Source organism: Dromiciops gliroides, chromosome 2 (assembly GCF_019393635.1).
Source record: "Dromiciops gliroides isolate mDroGli1 chromosome 2, mDroGli1.pri, whole genome shotgun sequence".
NCBI lineage: Eukaryota > Metazoa > Chordata > Mammalia > Microbiotheria > Microbiotheriidae > Dromiciops > Dromiciops gliroides.
In genome coordinates, this window is record NC_057862.1 from 125910593 (window position 1) to 125934897 (window position 24305).

The 24305-nt window shown below is 37.5% G+C and overlaps 1 protein-coding gene across 1 annotated transcript in view; it reads right to left on the minus strand.

The window, feature by feature from the left end:
- Positions 1 to 24305, minus strand: part of AGBL1 (AGBL carboxypeptidase 1) — a 922430-nt gene that overhangs the window by 726846 nt on the left and 171279 nt on the right. Inside the window, 1 exon segment of the mRNA XM_043981214.1 lies at positions 4364 to 4572. Within this exon segment, the coding sequence (XP_043837149.1) occupies positions 4364 to 4572 (209 nt within the window).

A 24305-nucleotide genomic window follows, 5' to 3' on the forward strand; every position in this document is an offset into this window, starting at 1 on the left:
AACAGCAGGAAGCTCTCTTGGTGGTAAATGAATGGGATAAAGAATACAGTGCTGTTTCCATCTCTAGAACAGGTCAGTTTCCTCAGTTGCTTAATAAAAAGCCGTATTGTAAAATGCTTCCAGGGTCTTGGCACCTGGTGTGACTCAGAGTTCTCCCCTACAAAGAAAGGGGTTCTCAAGATTCAGTGGTATGTCTGGATTTTCTAAAGCAGCCCACACAAACCCAAGAGTCTGATGCTGTAAGGTTCTACAGTAGAAGTCCTCATGAGGGCTTGAAGGTATTCCTCTCTATATGAGACATATTTGAGCATTTTTGTAACTATTATATAATAAAATATAAATTAACTACAAGCCATCAAAGAAGTGTAATGAAGTTTTTCAATCAACCCAAGGACTGCTGAGGGCCTATCCAATTTGAGCAGAGAGTAAGGAAGTATGGTGAGACGTCTGTACAATAAATAGAGTGTATATATAGCTATTTAAGAAAAAAATTAATAATGAGGATGGTGGTTATATTTCCTCTGATATGAATGTCTTCCTTCAATTGAACAACATTTTATTAAGGACATGCTTTACTTCTAACACATCATATACTAACTTGGTTTGTGGTTATTTTTTATCTTGTTTTATTCCTCCTAGACTATAAATTGCTTGAGGGTAAGGACCATATTTTACTGATCTTTTAAGTACCCATGCCCACATCCTAGCCTAACAATTTGCACCTTAGTGGGTATTCAATAAATAGTCATTGAATGAGTTCATGACAATGAGGTTAGAAATTTCTTAGGTAGAACATCACCACCAGGAAGTAACCAGTACTCAGAAGAAGAGATAACAGGTACCTAATCAGATCACATTTTTCTGATTGCCTTCCAAGTGAAGACAAGAAAGGACTGCTTCTGTTTACAAAAGTTATCAAAGGGATTGTGCCAATTGCTAAATGAATATTCTAAATATTCAGCAGGTATTTAGGAAATAGGAAAGCAACTATTTCATAATAGATTATTTCATACATTCCTGAGAGGTTATCAATTATAGTTGGATTATAGGCCCTTGGTTTTAGATTTGAAAGAAGCCTTAGAAGCCATGTAGTCCAACTTCCTCATGTTATAGATGAGGAAACTGAGGCTGAGAGGGGCTGTGCCATTTAGTTATTGGCCATCACAATGGCTGTGGCAGATACCTAATCCTTACACTAGAACTTGATCCTACTGAAAAGACTACTGCTCTGCATACATGTTGTTAAATGAAATAATAAATTGTCTACCTTCCTTTCCATTATACTATTTGTCCTCTGGTCAACAATGGTAGCAGCAATTTGCAAACATTTGTTACAATTTATAGGTCTTCCTTTAGGCCTTGTTAAGAGATACTTGTCCAGAATGAGGGATCTTCTTTCTGACTACTTTAAACTATTTCCTGATTTTAACTTCTACCCCTTTCCCCAAAACAGTAACTCAATGACATCCTCCTGAAATTTCTCTCCTGCTTTTCTTCTAGGGGTCCTACTATAACTTATCAGAAAGCATTTTGTGAACTCTCAAACCATCATCTTCTTTTCATGCCCATGTCTATAAAGTTGAAAATTGATTAATCTTCCTTGGATTCCAAGAGTCTGGTTGAACTCCTGGGCTGAAAAAAATCTGGTATTTTTCTTTATGCTATTTGTCTATTTCCATGGTGCCAAACATGCAGTCTGTTGTAACACTCCAAAATATGGCCCAAACCAGATTAAAATGTAATTGGGGAATATTTTTCCAAAATAATTAAAAATATAATAAAACACAATAAATATTAATATGTGGTTTTCTGAGTTAATATATGGCCTTTGGGGATCTTTATGTATGAATTAGTGGCTCTAGTTTCCTTTGAATTTGGCATCCCTGGCCTACTCTATCTTTGTGATAATGTGCCATTTTGAAATAATGGAGCATGGTCATGCAAAATGATGGACTCTGCTAACAGTAGTCACATCTGGGAAAACAGAGATGACACTTCAAATACACATAAGTAACCCTTTGAATTTTTCAGTCACACTAAGACCTGTGGCTCATTATAACATGAACAATGCCAATAATCTTCATATAAAGACAATTCAATTAACCAGATGGTGTCAACACTTTCTCTAGACTATATACTGATTGTTATGATTGTGTGTGAGCATATCTGCAACATTTGCTCTTGAGGTAGAATTGTCAGGCCACAGTGGCATGGGGCCCTTCAATGCTTGCTATATCTCTACCACAAGAGTAGAGATAGTTTCATTTCTATCTAGGAGGGGTATCCCTTCAAGTAGAAAAGTGTCATTGTCAAGGAATGAGAAGATGTCATATGTCAGACCTATCAGCCTTCACAGTGTCCCTCTTGACAGCTCTCCTGTGGTATATTATTAAACACACACACACACACAACCCTTTTAAGCTGTCATTTTTATTCTGTCTCTGACCTTTGAAGAGATTAGTGTTTTTACTACTCACATATGCTTTTAGATGGAAGTTGTGTACTGTGCCATATCCTGTTTATTCACCAAAGGTGACCCAAACATTCACACTTTTCAGGAGGTGCCCTCTAGACTTGAAGTGATATCAACCATGGCTATGACATAGGATTAGGGAAACTTGTCAAAGTCAGTTTTTTGCTATTAGAGAGTGCTAATGTAATGCAATCTGTTCAAATGATGCCTCTGTTCCATATCATAACCAAAGGGGTGGGAATTTGTGGATAAATTAGCTTAATTGAATGGCCAGAGATCATCTTACTAAGAGACTCTCCTAAAGGACAAATATTTTTTCTGTTTTGTTTTGTCCTTCCCTCCATTCCTTTGTCCTCATCTTGATTCCAACTTTATGTTCCCCGATTTTCTCAGAATCGCATGTGAACAACTCTAGATTCTGTATCTGTTTCCTTTCTTTCACCTTTGATTGTTTTTTGACAGTGAACAGAGATGATCCAACAGAATAAACAGCATGCAGCTGAAGTATACACACCAAAGAAACCCACAAGCTGTTAGTCATCAGCAATAATGAAAATATTCCATGGGGGACTGGAGTAGTTAGAACCTTGGGACACCACACACTAACAAAATACAAGGTGGCCTGCAAAAATCCAAAGTACTATTTCATCAAGTGAAACATAATGTAAAACACAGCAATTATGTAACAAAGGGAAATTAAGGTAGCAGTAGCGAGGGATAAAACAAAGAAATGATAGGCAGAGAATTATTTGTAGTTTCATAGTATTATATTTCTATAAAAATAGGGATACTTTTTAAAGGAGAATTCCCATAAGAGTTTATGTCTGGAAGACAGAACTCTCTTTAGGTACTTTATGATCTTGGGTATATATAATCAAAAACAAAGTGAAAGGACTGAAGGAGCTCCAGAGAAGAACAACAACAAAAAAATGAATGAGGAGTGTGGAAAGACTGACTAATTAGGAAATGTAAGTGAAGCAAAACAAGATTTACTTTTGCTACATGTTATGTCCAGAGAAGATATGAACAGCAGACTAAAATATTTAAGAGGTCCAAAAACCACAGATGGAGGTTTAAAACTTAGAGATAATCATGAAGTTAAGAAATATTAAAATTCCAGTTGATAAGAAATTTTCCCAAAGGAAGGAAGGAAGGAGAGAGGAAGGGAGGGAGTGAAGGAAGGCAGGAAGGCAGGAAGGAAGGAAGGAAGGAAGGAAAGCTGGTATGTAGGTAGGTATTCAGATTTGAATCCATTTGGACAGGGGCTAAAGTCAAGAACATCTGGCCAAAACAGAAAGTCAATCTTAAAATGTATTTTCAGACCTTGCCTATTACATTCTCTGTTATCTAATGTTCCTGGAATCTGACAGGCTCAACCATATAAATAAATAAGAAGAGCACTATACTTGGAAGAACATTTGCAACTACAATTTACTAGCTATGTGATTCTTAGGCAAGACATTTAACTTCTATAAACATTAAATTGACTTCTATAAACATAAAAGCTGAAGGGGACCTGAAAAATCATCCTGCCTAATCCCCTTCTTTTACAAATGAGAAATCTGAGGCCCATAGCAGTTAAGTGGTTTGCCTGAGGTCACACAGATAACAGATTACAAGTCCAGAACTTGAACCCAGGTCCTCTGACAGGAGTACAGTCCTTGTCACCTAATACCAAAAAAATGATGTTTTTCCACTTGTAAAATGAAGAAAATAATCTCTGCATTATATACTACACAGAATTCTTGTGAGGTTTATATGAGATGCTATATATGCATATATATCTATATACATATATATATATATATATATATATATATGTGTGTGTAAGCCACACTGTAATCATAAGTTATTCTGTAAATAAATATGATCTCATTTTACCATATTTACCTTTGTAGTTGTAAAGAGAATCTCCATTCCCTGAGCACCAAGGAAAACTTCTCTGCCAGACTGGATGTTAGTGATGTGCTTGAGGCAGAGCAGGAGAGACCTTCGGATTTGGATGAAGTCATTGGAAGTATCATGGCTTTGCCAGTCCTGGTGTAGTCTGAGCAATCCATTGAGATAGCCTCTGTTCACAGCCCTTCGGCTGTTTGACTCTGAAATCAACAAGAGGGGACTCTATCAGTCACATGCTCCTCTGGACCAGAACGCATGGGCATTCAGAAGACAGGCAGGTTTTCCTCAGTATAGTAGTAATATGCCCTACAGACCCACACCCCAAAAAGTCAAATTCTACAGGTTTCAAGGCACAGGACTCTATTAAGCTCCCTTATTCTGACATTACTAAATCATACCTATTATCACACTAGTTTGCCCTTATTTTTTAATATATATGTAACTCCTGTTCCAAAGCTCATTTGTATGAGACTTTCTTCTTATTGGTAGAGATGAAGACCCCAGCCTACATGAATAATGAGGTGGAGCTGGTAAGAGGCAAGAGCTTCAATTCTGAGCCAGTCCACCTTTGGGACTCTCCAAGTCAGAGTCTTCTTCAAGTGTAACATTGACTTCCATCTTCAAGAGAGAAGATAGAAGAGACCCACCCTACTTCACCTTGCTGAAGGAAAAGACTCTGGAAAGACATCTTGTCCCTCTAGAAACTTGCTATTCTAGAGACTTTGGGGAGTTTCCCCTTGGTTGTGATCCAGAACATTCTCTCTTGGTGGAGCTGAGTTACCTTGCTCCCAACAGGAGAGTTCCTTCATTCTATGTTGTCTGGTATATATTCTTTGCATATCCTCTCTGATTTCTGTTCTGCTATGATTTGTATAGATGAGTCCTTTGCTATTCTATGTATGTCTTCACTGTGGAACTGGTCTTAGGTAGGAAAGAGGTCAAGCTTTGGATACAGAGCTTGGTGTCTTCTTGACAAAGCAATTAAAAGTTTGCTAGAACCCAATCAAATTCCCTATATGAACAATATCTAAGAGAACAAATACATACAATTCTAGCCCAGTACCTGCCTCCCTCTGAGGAAAGTAGAATGGTAGCCTCTGGCCCTAAACATCTTGCTTTCCCTTCTGGCAGGAATAAAAGTCTCCTTTGAAGAAGGGTAGAGGGAAGAGGCCAGATATATCTAGTCTGCCTCCCTTTGAGTCACACACAAGGACAGAGTCCTCACTGCACATGGAGCCTCACTACACATGTGGGGCTCACCGTTCCCTTTTTTTGCTATTGCTCTCTATACATACACATTTACAGGGTGGACCAAAAGTCACAAAGGGGTCTGATGTTTTAATTACTTTTTGAAATTTTTTTCTTTTTTTTCTTTATAGATATAAATTGATTTCCTATGTATACTACATATGATTCTATGGAACTATAAATTAAAAACAAAAAATTAAAAGGTTATTAAATATTGAAACTCCTTTGTGACTTTTGGCCCACCATGTATAAATGTATTTGTTTCTCCATTATGATGTAAACCCTTTGCAAATGGGAAAGTTTTTATTCATTCTACATGTTTCCCCAGTACCTATCCCCTGAACATAGAACAAAGCAGGGGTTTAATAAATGATTGTGAATTAATTGTTGTTGTCTCTCAGTCAACCAACCAGCATTTATTTTCCCTATACACACACACACACACACACACACACACACACACACACACACACACACCTGCCTTTAGACAACCCAAAATTAAGCCACATCAGACAGAAGAGGGGCTATCCTATTTCGAAAATACCTAACCTATTTTTAAAGACCTCTTGGGAAAGCAAATCCACAACCTCACTCCCTCCAAAACACATTGAATGTTGAATATCCTTCACTGTCAGGAAATGTTTCCTTATGTTTAGCCTCAATCCCTTGTGCTGAGCCATAATCCCATTTCCTCATTTTCTGCCTTCATTTAGGACAGCTCCATCAGGAGAAAAGAATCAGAGCACTCCAATGAAGGGAAGTTCTTTGCTTTCTACTTTCTGAGAGCCAGATTGCAGAAGGGCACCCAAATGCTAACAATAATTGTGGTTTGGGCACTTGTAGAATATAAACTGTCAATTTGCTAGTCCCCTTTTTTATGAACTGTAACTGGGAACCAGTTAAAGGAACTAAGTTCTGATTTCCCATTTTCACAGAAACATTTCTAAACAAGAGCCCAAACTTTCTGTGTAGTGACAGCCAGCTTGGACCACACAGCTTGATTAGAAATCCCTTCTGAACAAAACAGTAAGAGTCACACCCAGAGTCACAAGCTAAGGAGAAAGAGAGGAAACATTTCTAGATGTATGTGGCTAATGGGAAAGAAGATGCAAAAGGAATGGAATGGGATGGTTTCCTGTTTCATGATAGAAGAATTGATGATGTAAGCTTCTGCTCCAATATTACCAAAAGTCTTGATTTAATGTCAAGCCTTCAATATTAGCTGAAAATTCAACATGAAAACTTCTCATATACATCAAATGAAATGGTTTTTATGATATATTCCCTGTCCAATTCTATAAACCACTGACCTTTTGAACAATTGTTAATATCATGAGGACTTTAATCATATGGCATACCCTCTACCAATTAGATAAGTCTTGTTTGTTGAAACAGTAATGTAATAATAATAATGTCAACATATTCAATTTGGAGAGTGCTTTTCTTTCCAAAAGTTCCAAGTACATTCACCATCTTTTAACCCAGTATAGGGAGCTCCTGGGAAGAAACTCCTGGCTATTCTATGAACAGGATGTGCCACCTCTCAGCTTTAGGCACTTTCTCTGGCTACTCACCACCACCACCACCACCATGACCATGCCTGGAAGGCTCCCCCTTCTTATCTCTGCCTACTGGCTTCTATGGCTTCCTTTAAGTCCCAACTAAAATTACAGCTTCCTTAGGAAGCCTTTCCCAAGATCTTATAGTGTTTTTTTAATTAAACTTTTTACATATATACCTATGAGAGGACAGTTTTTAAAAAGATAAATTAAATTGAAAAAAATCAAAAATAGAAATTACAGAATGAAAGGCCAGGTTTAATAGAGGTTTATACAAAAAGGAAAAAATATATATGATGTATTTTGTTGTTTTTGGTTTTAGTTTGCCCCACAGATTCAGAACTAGAAAGGTACTTTAAAGATCATTGAGTCCAAAATCCTCAAATTTTCGGACAAGGAATCTGAATCCCAGAGGAAGACATTAGCCCAAGGCCACACAGCTATCTGCAAGCTTCACTGTAAATTAAATAATGAGCTAACATTTTCTTTTAACCAGAGCTGTGATTAGATTTAGCAGCTAGGTAGTTCAGTGGCTAAAGCACTGGGCCTGGAATTCGGAAGACCTGAATTCAAATTCGAACTCAGCCACTTACTAGCTGTGTGATCCTGAGCTGACTTAACCTTAAGTCACTTAACCCTGTTTACCTCAGTTTCCTTGCCTGTAAAATGAACTGGAGAAGGACATGGCAAACTGCTCCAGTATTTTTGCCAAGAGAACCCCCAAATGCATCGCAAAGCGTCAGACACAACTAAAACAACGGAACAACAATGACTGGAGCTCCAAAGAGGGAACCTTCCCTACCAATGCAGTTTGGCACCTGCAACTTAAAATCTTAGCATTCCATGGCACTTAGAAGTTAGTCTCCATGCCCTAGACTCCGTTACCAATTAATAGGAGGTGGAATTTGAACCTACATATTGCTTACTCAGTAGCCAGCCTTATATTTACTGTATCATGTTAACTCTAAAAAGACATTCTACCATAAAACAAATTATTTTAATGATAGGCTATATTAATAGAAGTATATTATCAGAATAAGGTTAGTAAGAGTCCCATGGCATTCTGTACTATTCAGACCAAATCTAGAATGTTGTATTATGAATTGCATAGTTCATTTTATGAACATTGACAAATTAGAAATTATTCCAATAAAATTATCTAAGCTGGAATAGGGAAAGGTCCAAAAAATCACTTGATGAAGAATAGTTGAAAAAAAGGTGCTATTTTGGTGAGGAAAAGCAAAATCTTGAGGGAGAGGATAAACATGATGGCTACTTATAATGTTCATTCATTCAATCCTTTATAGTATAGTCTCTGCCTTACCAGCTTTCCCATGTTCTTTTCATGTTCTCTCAAAAATCAGTAATCTCCCAACCACTAAATTCAATGATCCTTTCTCAGTCTTTATCCACCTTGAACTCTCTGCCACATTAGTCACTGCTGACCATCTCCTCTTTCAAGAAACTCACTTTTCCTTTGACTTCTTTAATATTACATTCTTCTGATATTCCCCCTACCTCTTTAGGAACAGATATATATCTTTCACTGGCTTGTATTCCTCCCTCAACCTCCTCAGAGTTGCCACTCCACAGTTCTGTCTTCAACAGTTTTCATCTCCCTTTTTTACATTTGTTCTATATTCCCTCTCTGTGAGGGTGACTGAGAGCACCTACCTACATGAGACCATGCAGTGAAATACAAACAAACAAAAAACTTTAGGTTGAGAAAAGAAATCAAAAGAATGACTGAGGAGATAGCAAATAAAACTAGAGGAATGAGATGGAGAAAAAAGATCAGAGTTGGGAGAAATAATTGACCCCTTGCAGGTGTGAAGGAAATTTGAATTTAAAAAGTTCCCCCACTGTCAACTTTAAGCCCCCCAAAGATGTATCTTTCTCTGTTCACATACTTCTTTCCATAAGACCTCCCCCACATACACACATACTGCCATCGCTGCCAGTTAGGTAATTACTGAGCTCATTCACAAATTATCCTCAGTCTGCACATATCTTTCTTCTTCCAGATAGTTCCTATTGCTTTCCCCTTTAAAAAGGTATAAGGCAGATTGTGGGAGGGAGGAAGAGTATCCACCTGCAGGGTCAGTGGTCAGTTGCATCCCAGGCCAATTCTCTCCAGCGGAATGCTGATGAGCTGCCTGTTGGCCTGTAAGCCTCTGGCAGACTGTTTCTTGGCCAGGATTGACAGGTCATTCGGGCACTTTTCTCTCATGGCTTTCCTACATTATCCAAAAGCAGGGCCATTCACACCTACTTTTTCATCTGTTCTGAGGTTCTGACTAGTTGCATTGTGGGGAAACCCTGTGGGCTCTAATCTGTTGAGCAAAATTTCTGCTCAGGATCAAAATTCTCTCTGTGGCCATGTAAGTGTAACAGCATGGAGAAATAACACAGAAACCCAGTTCTTTTATCCCAGAGGGGGTTTCTCCTCTTAATGTAAATGGGACATTTTTCAGCTTGTTTGTCTAATTCTAACTTGTCAGGCTCTACTGAGCCTCAGTGTAATTTTTGACCCATTTAAGGCTCTTGTTTTTCTTTGTTATAACATTTCATTCAGCCATGACCTGAACTTAAAATGATGAGTTTCACTGATCTAGTGTTACTCTATTTGGGGAGGGTTTAAATCCCCTTCATTACCTCTTTTAATTTAATTATTCTTTTGTATAAAAAACATTTCCATCTTCAACTGGCCCTAACTGCAGAGAACTACAGTTCTGGCGCTAATAAAGATCCTATCTTTGCCAATCTTAGGGGCAGAGATGTCTCCTGAAGGTTTTGCACATAGTCGGCAATTTTATGGGCATTTATAGAGTAAAAATATTTGTGAGAAGATAATAAAAAAACAAAGAGGGAGGGGAGAAGGGAGAGTGAGTGAGAAAGACAGAGATAAGGGGAAATATGGGGGAAATCAGCTTCATATGTATAGGATTAAAAATAGTTTATTCCTTTCCAATGATATCAGATCAAGGATTACACCTCAGGGGGCCCAGGAGTGTTAGGGAAAAAAAAATGGTCTTGGAGTAACTACTTAGAGTTTATAAGACTGAGTGTTCCTCTAATGACCTTCAACTATTCCTCCCCCCTCCCCACTTTTTTTTGATAACCAAAAAGATTTTTTTAAAAAGCTTTAATTGTCTGAGAGTGAAAATCCCTTATCAAATCCCAATGATTTTATTCATGATTTTCTGTTAATCCTCAACCAGCTGTCATGTTTATTAACCTCTGAAATGGCTATAACTCCTTCTCCCTCCCTCCTCCCTCACTCTAAATCAATCTCTTTCTCTGAAAATGGCTTGGGGAGTTTTGTGAAAAGTCAATAAGCATATCAAACTCTACATGAGGAGATTCATCAAACTGAAAAAGATCAAAAGTAAAGGAACGTTTGTAGGAATAAAATAAGGGCCCGATCACTTATTGGGGTGTTAGGACACTCGGAAACAAAAATAGCATTTGTCTGGAGGTGGGCACAGTCAGGTGTAACATCTGTCAGTGCTGCTCAAAGTAGGTAAAGGTGGGGACAGGTAGTAGTATTAATGAGGTGACAGGTGTTCCAAATCTCTAGTCTTCTCTTTCACCCCTCATTCCTACCTTGATTTCCCTGTAAACTTGATTCTATTTGAGTTCTCTGGGTAGCTTCTGAAGAATGTCCACCACTCTCCCTTCTCTGCTCTTCCTTGGGCTTCATGCTCAAATGTAAAGTAAGGAGGAATTTGTCCTAGACTAGTCTACCTCCTCCTCTTCCTCCCCTTGCTCCTCCTCCTCCTCTTCCTCCTCTTGCTCCTCCTGCTCCTTCTCCTCCTCTTCCTCCTCCTGCTGTTCCTCCTCACTTCTTTACCTGCCAAAACTTCATCACATTCCTCCAAGGTATTACTCTCAGCTAGCTGTCAGGTTAGAAAGTGATGTGACAAAAGAACTCTTGCTGAAGTATTTGTTAGTTGAACTTAAAGTGCTACATTTCCCAAGAGTGTTTGCATTTCATCTAAGGACCTTTGAGGACCTCAAAGTTTGCAAGATGAATGAATATCTAATGATAGAATTCCAGGCCCTATGACAAGCTGATAGTTAAGGGCATATCCCAAGTCCCCTTAAATCACATTTCAGAAGCAAGAATCTATTCATATGACAAAGCAAAAGATTGTTTTTTCGACATAGCATGTCCCTTCTCAATATCATGGAATATCAGAATATTTGATGTGGGAGGACATTTAGAGGTCATCTAATATAAACTGGTTTTACATAGGAGACCTGCAAAAATGAAGTGAATTACCTATCCTATTATGAACTTTTTGTTGAATTCAATTTAATTTACAAGGGTTTGGTCAATGGAGAGACCAGGATCAGGCAAAAATTGAACAGAGGTTTGGTGATGAGGTCAAGGAAAGTCAATTCAATTTGACAAAAATTTAAGGGTCAGAGTAATAATAGCCATTTACATAGGTCTTTAAATAAATTACTCATTTGATCCCCCAACACCTCTATGAGGTATATGCTATTATTATTCCCATTTTATATATGAGAAAATTAGGGCATACAAAGACTAAATTATTTGCCCAGGGTCACACTACTAGTAAGTGTCTGAGACAAGTGAGGTATTCTATGATGTGGGTCAAGGAAAGAGAATGTTTGAGACCTAGGAGGCCATTTTGTTCCATATAAATATTTTATTATTTTTCAGTTACATTTAAATATAGTTTTCAACATGTGTTTTTTTTAGATTTCTAGTTTCAAATTTTTCTCCCTCCCTCCCCCCTCCCCAAGACATCAAGTAATCTGATATAGGTTATGTACGTACAATCACATTAACCATATTTCTGCATTAGTCATGTTATGAGAGAAGAATCAGAGCAAAAAGGAAAAACCTCAAAAAAGAAAAACAACAACAACAAAAAGCAATAGAAATAGTATGGTTCAATCTGCTTCTAGGTTCCACACTTCTTTTTTTCTGGATTTGGAGGACATTTTCCATCATAAGTCCTTTGGAACTATCTTGGACCATTGTATTACTGAGAAGATTCAAGCCTATCACAGTTGATCAACACATAATGTTTTTTTTTGTTGTTGTTGTTTTTGTTTCTTTTTAACACATAATGTTTTTGATATTGTGTACAATGTTATCCTGGTTCTGCTCTTCTCACTCATTATCAGTTCATGCAAGTCCTTCCAGATTTCTCTGAAATCTGCCTGCTCATTGTTTCTTTCTTTTTCTTTTTTTTTTTTAGTAAGGCAATTGGGGTTAAGTGACTTGCCCAGGGTCACACAGCTAGTAAGTGTTAAGTGTCTGAGGCCAGATTTGAACTCAGGTACTCCTGAATCCAAGGCCAGTGCTCTATTCACTGTGCCATCTAGCTGCCCCTCTGCTCATTGTTTCTTACAGCACAATAGTATTCCATTACATTCATATACCACAACTTGTTCAGCCACTCCCTAATTGATGGGCAACCCCTCAATTTCCAATTCCTTGCCACCACAAAAAGAGCAGCTATAAATAATTTTGTACCTGTGGGTCCTTTCCCCATTTTCGTGATCTTCCTGGGAAAAATACCTAATAGTGGTATTGCTGGGTCAAAGAGTATGCACAGCTTTATAGCCATTTGGACATAGTACCAAACTACTCTCCAGAATGGTTCAATCAGTTCACGGCTCCACTAACAATGCATTAGTGTTCCAATTTTTCCACAACTTCTAGGAGGCCATTTTTGAAAAGGCACAGCTTGGAACACAGTGGATAGATCAGAAGCCCTGGATTCAGAAGGACCTGAGTTCAGATCCGGCCTCAGACACTTGACACTTACTAGCTATGTGACCCTGGGCAAGTCACTTAACCCCAATTGCCTCACACACAAAAAGGCACAGCTGGCAGAGATGGAATGTTTCTCATGGGGAATAGCTGGTGGGACAATTTGGAGGAGTCTTTGGGGCTGGGATTAGGGTTGTGATCAAAAGCAATATCCTAAACCCTCTCCCCATTTAAATTTGGCTAATTTTTCTTTGAAAGATATTGAAATTTGGGTGACTAAAGTGGGTAAAGGCTCAGTCTGTTGATATCATTTTGTCATTGAATGATTAAAAAGCAGGCCAAAGGAGTTCCAAGGGCACTCAGTTACTTGGTTGATGGAACAGGTAATTCTGCTCATCTGAATCAACTGGAGGCATCTTCAATACCTATCTTTGTTGAGCATTTTTCTCTTGCTATTGCAGAATAAATTTCTTTTTTGTTCATTGTTGAATGGTCTATGACTCTCTCATTTTGTTGAAATCTTGAACCTCAAATACCAGGGGGCTAGCCTGGGTCACATTGAGCCTAAAAACAGTGGTTATAAGGTGAATAATTCCTACTACCACTGCTAAAAATTTAAGACCTGCAAATGACCAGCATGAAGGAAGTTCCAAAATGCTGCTGCACTCTGCCCAGTGGAGCCTCAACTGGAGTACTGTGTTCCATTCTGTTAGTCAGTCAGTGCTCAAATATTTAATAAGTGCTTACTTTGTCCTAGGTACTGTGAAAAGAGCTGAACATGCATAAAATTTGTCCCTTCCCTCAAGGAGCTCACAATAATAAGGGAGAGAACATGGAAGCCACTACATACAAATGATGTATGTATGTGTGCATATATGTGTGTGTTTAAACTTGGAAATAATCAAGAGAAGGAAGGCACTAGAATTAAGAGAGATCAAGAAATGCTTCCTGTAGAAATCGAGATCTTATCAGGAACTAGAAAGAAGCCAGGGAAGCCAAAAAGGAGAGATGGGGAGGAAGAGCATTACAGGTAGCTAGGTGGCCCAGTGGATAAAGCCCCAGCCCTCGATTCAGGAGGACCTGAGTTCAAATCCGGCCTCAGGCACTTGACATGTACTAGCTGTGTGACTCTGGGAAAGTCACTTAACCATAATTTCCCTTCAAAAAAAAGTTCCTGGAGTTTTTTAAAGAAATAGCAAGAAGTCTAGTGTCACTACATTGCAGATTATGTGAGGAACAGGAGTAGTCATATAAAGACTAGAAAACAATCAGGGTTTGTGCAACTTGTAAATGGTTTGGAACACCAAACAGAATTTAATATTTGATCCTGGAGGTAATATAGAGCCTCTGGAGTTTACTGAGTAGGGGGGATGACATGGTTAGACCTATACCTTAGGAAGATTACTTTAGCAGTTGAGGAGAGAATGGGCTAGAATGGGGATAGACTTATGACAGGGAGATCAAGAAGCAGGTTATTTCTATAGTCCAGTATGAAGTGATAAGGGTCTACACCAGGGTGGTAGCAATATCAGAGGAGAGAAGAGGGAGTATGCAAGGGTTATCTTAAAAGTAAATTCAATAGGCCTTGGAAATAGATTTTATATGGGAAGAGGAGAAGTAAGAAAAACTAAGGAGTCTAGGGTGACACCTAGGTTTCTAGCCTAGGTGACTTGGAAGATGGTAGTACCCACAACCATAATAGCAAAGTTTGTAGGAAAAGAAAATAAATGAGTTCAATTATGAGTTTCAGATGACTATGGCATATCTAATTCAAGATGTCTAATAAGAAGTTGAAGACACAAGAGTAAAGGTCAATAAGAGGTTTGGGATGGATAAGTAGATTTGAGAATCATTAATATAAAGATGATAATGGAATCCATGGGAGATGATGAGATCACCGAGGATTCAGGTGCCACACTGTACAAAGAACATTAATAGGCTTAAGTTACTTTTAGAAGATTGTAACCAGGTTGGCAAGGGACTCAAAAGCATATTGTCAGGGCACCTAGATGGTGCAGTAGATAGAGCACCAGCCCTGGAGTCAGGAGGACCTGAGTTCAAATCCAGCTTCAGACACTTGACACTAGCTGTGTGACCCTGGGCAAGTCACTTAACCCCACTTGCCTCACCAAAAAAAAATTCAATTAAAAGCATATTGTACCAGGATTATCTCTAGGAACTAAATATCTTTATACTGGGGAAGAGAAGACCTAGGGATTGTAAGATAAATATTGGGGGCAGCTAGGTGGTGCAGTGGATAAAGCACCAGCCCTGGATTCAGGAGTACCTGAGTTCAAATCCAGCCTCAGACACTTGACACTCACTAGCTGCGTGACCCTGGGCAAGTCACTTAACCCTCATTGCCCAGCAAAAAAAAAAAAAAAAAAGATAAATATTTAAAGGTCTGTCCTATGCAATAGGGATTGCTTGATTCCAGGGTATTAATGGGTGGCAGTTGCCAGTTTTATCTATAGCTACAGAAAAATGTCCTAAAATTCAGAGGGAAAAAGAGGTCTCCAATGAGAAACTAGATAACCACTTGCCAAAGATGGTTTACAAGGGATTCCTATTTCAAATAGAGGCGGACTAGAAGATGCCTGGTGTCTCTTCCAAGACTCTGTAGGCCACAGACAGCTAGCTACTCCCCAGACCCTCATGCTGCCTTTCATCACTCTTCTAGCCCTCATCCACTAACAGAACTAAATCATATTCTCTACAGCCATCTGATCTATAGCCAATTTAATCCATTCAAATCAATAAACAACTTAAGCATTTGCCAGCTACAAGATGCTAGGCTATAGAGATAAGGGGAATGTAAAAACAATTGAGTAAGATCCATGTGTTACTTTCAAGGAGCTTACAAACTAAAAGTGTTTGCATTATCTCACTTTCTTTCCATTGATGTATATAACAGTTAAAGAGGTTGGCCACCAGATAAGAATTTTTCCTTCATCTCTAGATACTCATAAAGACTGTCTAGTAAGGCATAAAAGAGTTGTGATCTGCATCATTGAATGAAGTACCCACAGCCAATGAAATCACTAGCCCTTGAAGTATTCAAGCAGTAAATATACTCAGTAGCCTTGTATAAAAATGACTTATAAACCTCATATGTCTTTGTTGAAAGTCATGCACTGCCCAGTGCTAGCCTTGGAAAAAAAAAGAGATGTGTAATAAACATGATTTTAAAAAATTCTTTACCCTGCCCCACTGCTGTTCTTTCATTTGGATAACCAGTACATTCATGCTACTTCCCATATGTCCTAGATTCTTTGCCACTTTTGGAAATCCTCCCAGCCTGCTTTCCTCCAAATTCTATTGACCACCTCCATCCTTCAAAGTTTATCTGACCTGTAGTCTATTCCCTTGTGGCTTTGTAAGATTAAATTGATAAACTAAATTGAATTAAGGTGTTAATCATTGGCAATAGATTAATGATTTACTCTCCTCAAACATGAAGTGATTGCAAAAGTTTCAGTCAGTTACTTGCCCAAAATAGGTTTTTCACTTACCAGCTATCTAACCATATTCAAATACAACCAACTTTACAAAATGTAAGGGCCTACTATGTGCTAGGAATTGGGGATACTTGAAAGCAAAATAAAAAAAGCTCCTGCATTCAAAGAACCTGCATTTAGTGGTAGAATAAAAATACATTGGTATATAAATACAGATCATTTATGGAGAAAGAGAAGGATCAGGGGAGGCTTCAAATAGAAGCACTGGCTTCAAACAGAAGCAGCACCTAAGTTGGGGCTTCTGCATGGACTAAGAGGAGGAGAGAGGAGGGAGTTCATTCCAGGCAAGTGGAGTAACCTGTGCAAAGGTACAGCAGGCAAAAATGCCATATAGCAAGTCTTAAGTAACAGTAGGCAAACCAATGAGCTTATGAAGTGGGATGAATACCAATGATTGCTAAGGCTCTGTCCTGAGACCTTGTCCCTGTATATTATCTCACTTGGTGACTTCATTGTCCCATTCCCATGGGTTTAATGATCCTCTCTATGCTGATTATGCCCAGATCTATGAATGCAGTCCTATACACAGACTCTCTCTCTCTCTCTCTCTCTCTCTCTCTCTCTCTCTCTCTCTCTCTCTCTCTCTCTCACATACACACACACACACACACACACACACACATACACACACACACACACAAATGCTGATTCTGCCAATGGGCAAGAAAACTAAGGCAAAAATAGGGTGATTCAACTTAACCATCATAACAAAGGAATTATGGGGGGGTGAGAAAGGAGAGATCAGTAAGGAAGAGAAAGTAAACAGGAAGAGTATTATCAGTGCAAGTACAGGATAGAGATATCTAATGGCAGAATGCATTGGGCTACAGAATGTTTTGGCTTGAACTGGGTGTTTTACATAAACTAGGTGTGAGTACTCCTGGAAAACAAACCAATACGTCCCAATGAAAGGATTCTACAAGGAAAGGGAAAAGGAGATGTTAGGGGGTAGTGATCAATATGGCAGAAAGATCCCGATTAACATTTTTAAAACAGAAGAAAACCAAAAAAAGCATAAAGTAATTCATTACTATCTTGTAAAATTATATATATATGTATATATATTAATATACTTCTTCAAAACAAATTGTACATAGCAATTCACAGTTCCTTGGATGAACCACTATTTTTTCTTTCTATAATGAAGTTTTAAAGTGGATTGATGATTAACTTTTTTATAATTAACTTTTTTTTTTAGTGAGGCAGTTGAGGTTAAGTGACTTGCCCAGGGTCACACAGCTAGTAAGTGTTAAGTGTCTGAGGCTGGATTTGAACTCAGGTACTCCTGACTCCAGGGCCAGTGCTCTATCCACTGCACTATCTAGCTGCCTCATGATTAACTTCACAGTTATCTTCACAGTTATACAGGCTGGAAATCTTGGATTTAGCTTTGATTCTTTTCTCTCCTTTCCCCACATCCAATTAATTGTTCTGTCCCATCTTAGCAGTATCTCAAGTGTCTAATAGCACTTTATCTCCTCTGCACTGATTACAATACACATTGTGTTATATTGGCTGACATACATGCCCATTCTCTCTACTAAAGTGCAAGCTCCTTGAGAACAAGGATTGTGCCATGTTTCATTTTTGCATCTGCAGCAGTTAGTGTATAACAGATTCTTAAGAAACATTTGCTAAATTGAATTTCTTGAATACTGTCCCAGAGGAGAGACTTTAATAGGTCTCACTATCTCTCATAGGTTCAGCAAAAGCAGCAATGTCTTGGAACAGGAAGTACAACAACATAGGTACATAAATATAATTAATGTTAATGTCAAATGTAATGGAAATTGCACTCCATTATCATTAGCTAAACTAAAAATAATGATGCTGAGTTAGTGGTTATGTACCTCTCACTTTACTTAATATATATTCACTTATTTATTTATCTATCTATATATCTATCTATTTCCTTATTCATCCATTTATTTATTTATCTGTGTATCTATTTATTTGTTTATCTATTTATTGATTGGTTGATTTAATAGTATAGTTGCCTGTAAAGGAAATGTCAATAAATAAAATTATATTTCCCCATTGACTTTCTTTTTAAATTTATTGTATTTTTAATTTATGGAATAAAACAAGCATTTCCATAACATAGTATAATAAAAAAGATGATTGCACATGAAACTACAAATCTACTATGTATAACTTTTGATTCCTTTAAATATATAATAAAGTTATCATGTAAGTTTCTTTTTGTTTCTTCCCTCCACACTCCCACCCTCCCAAGAGATGGCCATCATTAGACAAAAATAAGTATATATGTAAAATTATTCTATATATACTTCTATTTATCAGTTCTTTCTCTGGATACAAATAGCGTCTTTGTATGTCCTTCATAGTTAATTTGGGTATTTATAATAGTCAAAATAATTTATTTGCTCAAAGTCCTCCTTAAAATAATATTGCTATTACTGTATACAATGTTTTCTTTGTTCTGCTCATTTACCTCTTCATTATTTCATGCAAGTCTTTGCAGGTTTTCCAAGATCATTGCGTTCATCATTTCTTATAGCACAGTAGTATTCCATCATGATCATACACCACAACTTGTTCATCCATTCCCCAAATGATGGGCATCCCTGCAAATTCCAGTTCTTTGCCACCACAAAATAAGCTACTATAAACATTTTAGAACACATAAGTTCTTTTCCTTTTTCCCTAATCATCTTTGAAAATAGACTTAGGTGCTATTGCTGGGTCAGAGAACTCTTAGCGCATAATTCTAGACTGCTCTCCAAAATGCTTGGATCAGTTCACAATTCCACCAACAATGAATTAGTGCCTTGATTTTTCTACATCCCCTCCAACATTTGTCACTTTCCTCTTCAATCATCTCAGCCAATCCGGTAGGCATAAAATGACATCACAAGGTTGTTTTAATTTGCATTTCTCTAACCAATAATGATTTAGAGCATTTTTTCATATGATTATAAATTGTTTTGATTTCTTCATTGGAAAACTGACTGTTCATATTCTTTGACCATTCATCAATTGGGGAATAACTTGTATTCTTATAGATTTGACAAAGTTATTTATATATTTTAGATATGAGCCCTTTATGTGAGAAATTGTCTATAAATATTTTCCCAAGTTTTATTTGTACAAAATCTTGACTTTCATTTTAATATTGGACATGTGTGTCTAGTGGGGGTAAGGGGAATTCATTACACTGAATTGAAAGCTTTGGGTTAGGAAGAAGTTAAATACAGTAGTAAGGATCAAGGCACATCAGGTACTTCAGGCATATAGTATATGGAGTGTTACCAGAGCAGTTTCTGTACTTAACACTTTTCTATTCCTTGGATCTCTTTAGAGGTCATTCAGCCCTTTCACTGCTATTCCCTTATGTCTTTGTAGAGCAGGATAATGTCTCCCATGTGTAGAAATTCCAAAATTGTGTACATGGGGCTTCTATAGCTTACTCTTCTTTTGTCTCTTCTATGGATATTCACAATGTCCAATGGGAGTGGGTGGTAATATTTGAGATGCTGACAAGAACACCATGATATAGATAGACAGACATGTGATGATAGACAGACAGACAGACAGACCTAGCTTGAAAATTCACAGGATCATAGATTTAGTGCTGAAAGAACCTTAGGAGCCTCATCTAATGCAACTTCCTAATTTTTTTTTAAATTTCGTGTTCCAAATTCTCTTCCTCCCTCCCTTCCCATCCCCTGCTCCAAGAACTCAAGCAATTCAATATAAGTTATACATGAGCGGTCATGCAAAACATTTCCACATTAGCCAGGTTGTGAAAGAAAACAGACGAAAACAAAACTTCAGATAAAGGAACTAACAACAAAAAATTATGCTTCAATCTGTATTCAGATACCATCAGTTCCTTCTCTGTAAATGGACTGCATTTTTCTTAAGACCTTCAGAGTTGTCTTGGATCATTGCATTGCTGAAAATAACCAAGTCATTCACAGCAGATCATCATACAATATTGCAGTTATTTTGTATACAGTACATTTCACTTCGCATCAGCTCATGTAGGTCTTTCCAGGTTTTTCTGATAGCATCCTGCTCATCGTTTTGTTTTTTTTGGGTTTTTTTTGGTAAGGCAATTGGGGTTAAGTGACTTGCCCAGGGTCACATAGCTAGTAAGTGTGTAAAGTTTCTGAGGCCAGATTTGAACTCAGGTCCTCCTGAATCCAGGGCCGGTGCTCCATCCACTGCGCCACCTAGCTGCCCCATCATTTTTTAATAGTAAACTACATTTATATAGTACTTTAAAGAGAGATTTCCTTACAATAAACCCATGAGCCAACCTCCTAATTTTAATAACAGTAAATCATTATACTTAGCATGTATCAAATGCTTTGAGGTTTGAAAATTTACATATATATGCATATATAAAAATACATAATATAATTTCGCTTGTTTGATCCTTAGAACAGGGCTGTGAGATAGGTATTATTATTCCCATTTTACAGATGAAGAAACTAAGGCACAGATAGCTTCAGTAACATAAATAAGAGGCAGGATCTAAACCCAAGGCTTCTCACTTAGTTTCCCTAGTACCACACAGTCTCCCACTGTCAGACTCATTGCCCCTTTTTTCTGTAGGAGTAGTTGCCTGGAATTCCATTCAATTCTGGTGTATAAGAAGAACATACTTTATATAATTTCAATCTTCCTTCAAAACTCTACAACAATTCTACCTCTTCCATGAAGCCTTCCTTGATCTCTATCTAGACCTTTCCTTTACCATTTTATCACAATCTACTTTGCATCATAGAATTTTTTGTATAGGTCTTAACAGTGTTTTAAATTGTAAGCTACTCTAGGGCAGGGGAATTGTCTTTTCATTTTCATATCTCCACCACTTCACACAGTACCTCGAATATTGTTTTTCTGGATAAGAACTTTTATCTTATTGGTAGAAGGAGCTCCAAGTGAGGAATGTCCCTTGCTAAAAAAAATCATTGCTTTCTGTCTCTTCTACACTTATAAATATGTCAAGTGATTTGCTCAGGGTCACACAGCAAATTTGTCAGAAGTGGGACTTGAACCTGGGCCTTCCTGACTCTGAGGCCAACTCTCTATCTACTATACCAAGCTCACACATTGCAAGGATTTAATAAATGTTTGGATTTTAGATAGTGAGTTAGTATCCTGCTTCATCATTCCTACTAGTTCATTTTTAATGAGACATACCTGGATTAGCCTGATCACTTCTGAGTTTGCCCTAATTGAACAGACTGACACAGAAGCATAGGCCTAAGTCCTTGAAAAGTGTGGCCAGGATTGAAAACAATTGTGTCATGGGAAAATGAACAGTGAACTAAAAAGATATTTCCCCATGTTCTAAATGTTCTAATTCTTTAAGAAGCTGCTCTCTCAGTAAGGTGTAATACATTGCAATGAATGAGTCAAGTGCTGGGCAAACCCTTTCCAGGCTGAGCATGTCTATTTATCTTTCCTAACTTCCTCCCTACTTTCCTTTGGTAGTTTGGAATGATTAATATATTTCTTTTCCTCCTGGTTACTTTATTTTCTCTCTTAGGCTCCCCTAAGGCACTATTTTGATTTAGACATAAAACTTTATGAAGATGTCTGAGCCTGTTAGGTCCAGTATGCCAATATTTCAAGGAATCTATGATCTCATCCTTAGAAGTATTCCTTACAATGATGCCTACCTAGCACAACCCATCCATTCCTGTCCATAATGAGCAACTAGTATCCATGTTTTCCCATATGTTCATCATAGAGGGTCCACTCAATATGTTGGAGTTCTTCCTATCAAAAATATACCACTGGGATACAAAAAGTTATACCTTGCTATAGCTACTTGACTAATTTATCTCCTTTTTGTGATCATAAATTTCTTTGATGACATCCTTTACGCTGCTTCTCATGCATAACTTATTGTTTGTAATATAATGAAGCTCACACCTATCTTGTCTCCCTTTTGCCCTTTTGTTGACCTTTAACTGATTGTTCAGAGACCATAGTGTTCAAGGGTTCACAGATATATATCATCTGAAAACAGTTGGCATTTAAAAGATGGGCCTCTGTTTCAGAGAGTAGCCTGAGATTACTGAAAGGATTTTCATAAAACAATCCAGTCTGCTCCCCTGTTTCTTCTCTATTCTGCTCACCACTCATAGACTCTAAGAGGCTACCATCTGTCATCCATACTAATACATGAACTCAATGAGATATCTATTCTATAGCATATCATATTCTGAACAATAGCCCTTACTTTCCCTCTTGTTTTATTTAGTTTTGTTTTCCCTGTGAGGATAGTTACACCAAACTCTAATGAGAAGTTATGGATCTCATTTAGAAGATTTTACAAATTTTTGGGATTTGGTGCAATCTACTAGTGACATCAGCAAACAAGAGCACCTGAACATCCTTAATATATATAGGAAATCTGTCTTCAATTTGGAATCTATACTAAATTTCCTTGACAACAGTTGCAAACACCATTGGAAAGCACTGCATCTTTGTTCTATCTGACAATAATTATCAGAGTATCTTTGAAAAAAATGTGAATTCTGTCATTCTACCTTTCAAGGCATCTTGTATAATTTTGACATATTCATGAGAAATATTTTATTGAAGAGCCTTGAACTAACTGTTATTTATAATAATTAATAAGCATTTTTAAGGCCTTGATATATGCCATGCACTATGCTAGTTACTACAGATACAAGACAAAAGCTGCCCATAAATAGCTTGAATTCTATATGGGGAAATAGCAAGTGACCATATCATGTAGATGAATATAAACTATCTACAATGTAAATATAAGGTAATTTGAGGAAGAGGTACTAGAAGATGAAGGGATCAAGAAAGGCCTTTTATAAGGCATGACATTTGATAAGGTATGAAGGAAGCTAAGAGGCAGAGGTGAGTAGTACATTACAGACATTAGGAACAATTAGTTCAAAGGAACAAAGTTAAGAGGTGAAATGTAATGTATGCTAAAGAACAAGCAAGCCAGTTTTATTGTACTATAGAGTGTGTGATGGGAAATTAGATATAAGTCTGGAAAAGTAGGCTAAAGCCAGACTGCAAGGGTTTTTAATGTCAAATATAGACATTTGTGTTTTCTCCTAGAGGCAATGGGGAACTTGTGAGGACTTTTGAGGGGAATGACATGGTAAGACTCAGGTGTTAGTAAAAGCAGTTTGGCTCCTGTGTGGAGGATGGATTGAAGAGAAACTTGAGTCAAGGAAAGTAATTAGGATTTGAGTGCCCTAGCGCAAGTGACATGAGATCTGAACTAGGGTGGTATCCATATGAGTGAGTAGAATAGATCAGTTGTAAGAGATGTGGAACAAAACTTATAATTAGAATTATGTAAGGGCTGAGGGAGGAAAAGGTATCAAGGATGACTCAAAAGTTGTGAACCTAGGTGACTGAAAAGATAGATGATGGTGGCCTTTACAGAATTATGAAATTAAGAAGGAGAGGTAGGTTTTGGAGAAAAACTAATGAATTTTATTTTTGAACATGATGAAGTTGAGGTGCCTTTCATACATTCAGTTTGAAATGTCCAATAGACATTCAATGAGAAAGGCCTCAAGCTCAGAAGAGAGCATGGAGATAGATAGATAGGTGAATAGATATATGGGGAGACAAACAAAGAATAGATGTTTGTAAATCAAATGATAGTATGAGAGTCACCTAAACAAAAATAACTGAAAAATTGAAAATGTGAAAGTAAATGAAATCAGCAAGAGAGGAAATGAAGAGAGGGGGAAAAAGAATTTTTAGAATGTAGGGTAACATGCATAAGAAATGAGACATAGATAATGGTCCAGCAAAGGAGACTGAGGAAAAGTAGCCAGAAAAGTAAGAGGAGAGAACCACAAGATAGCCAA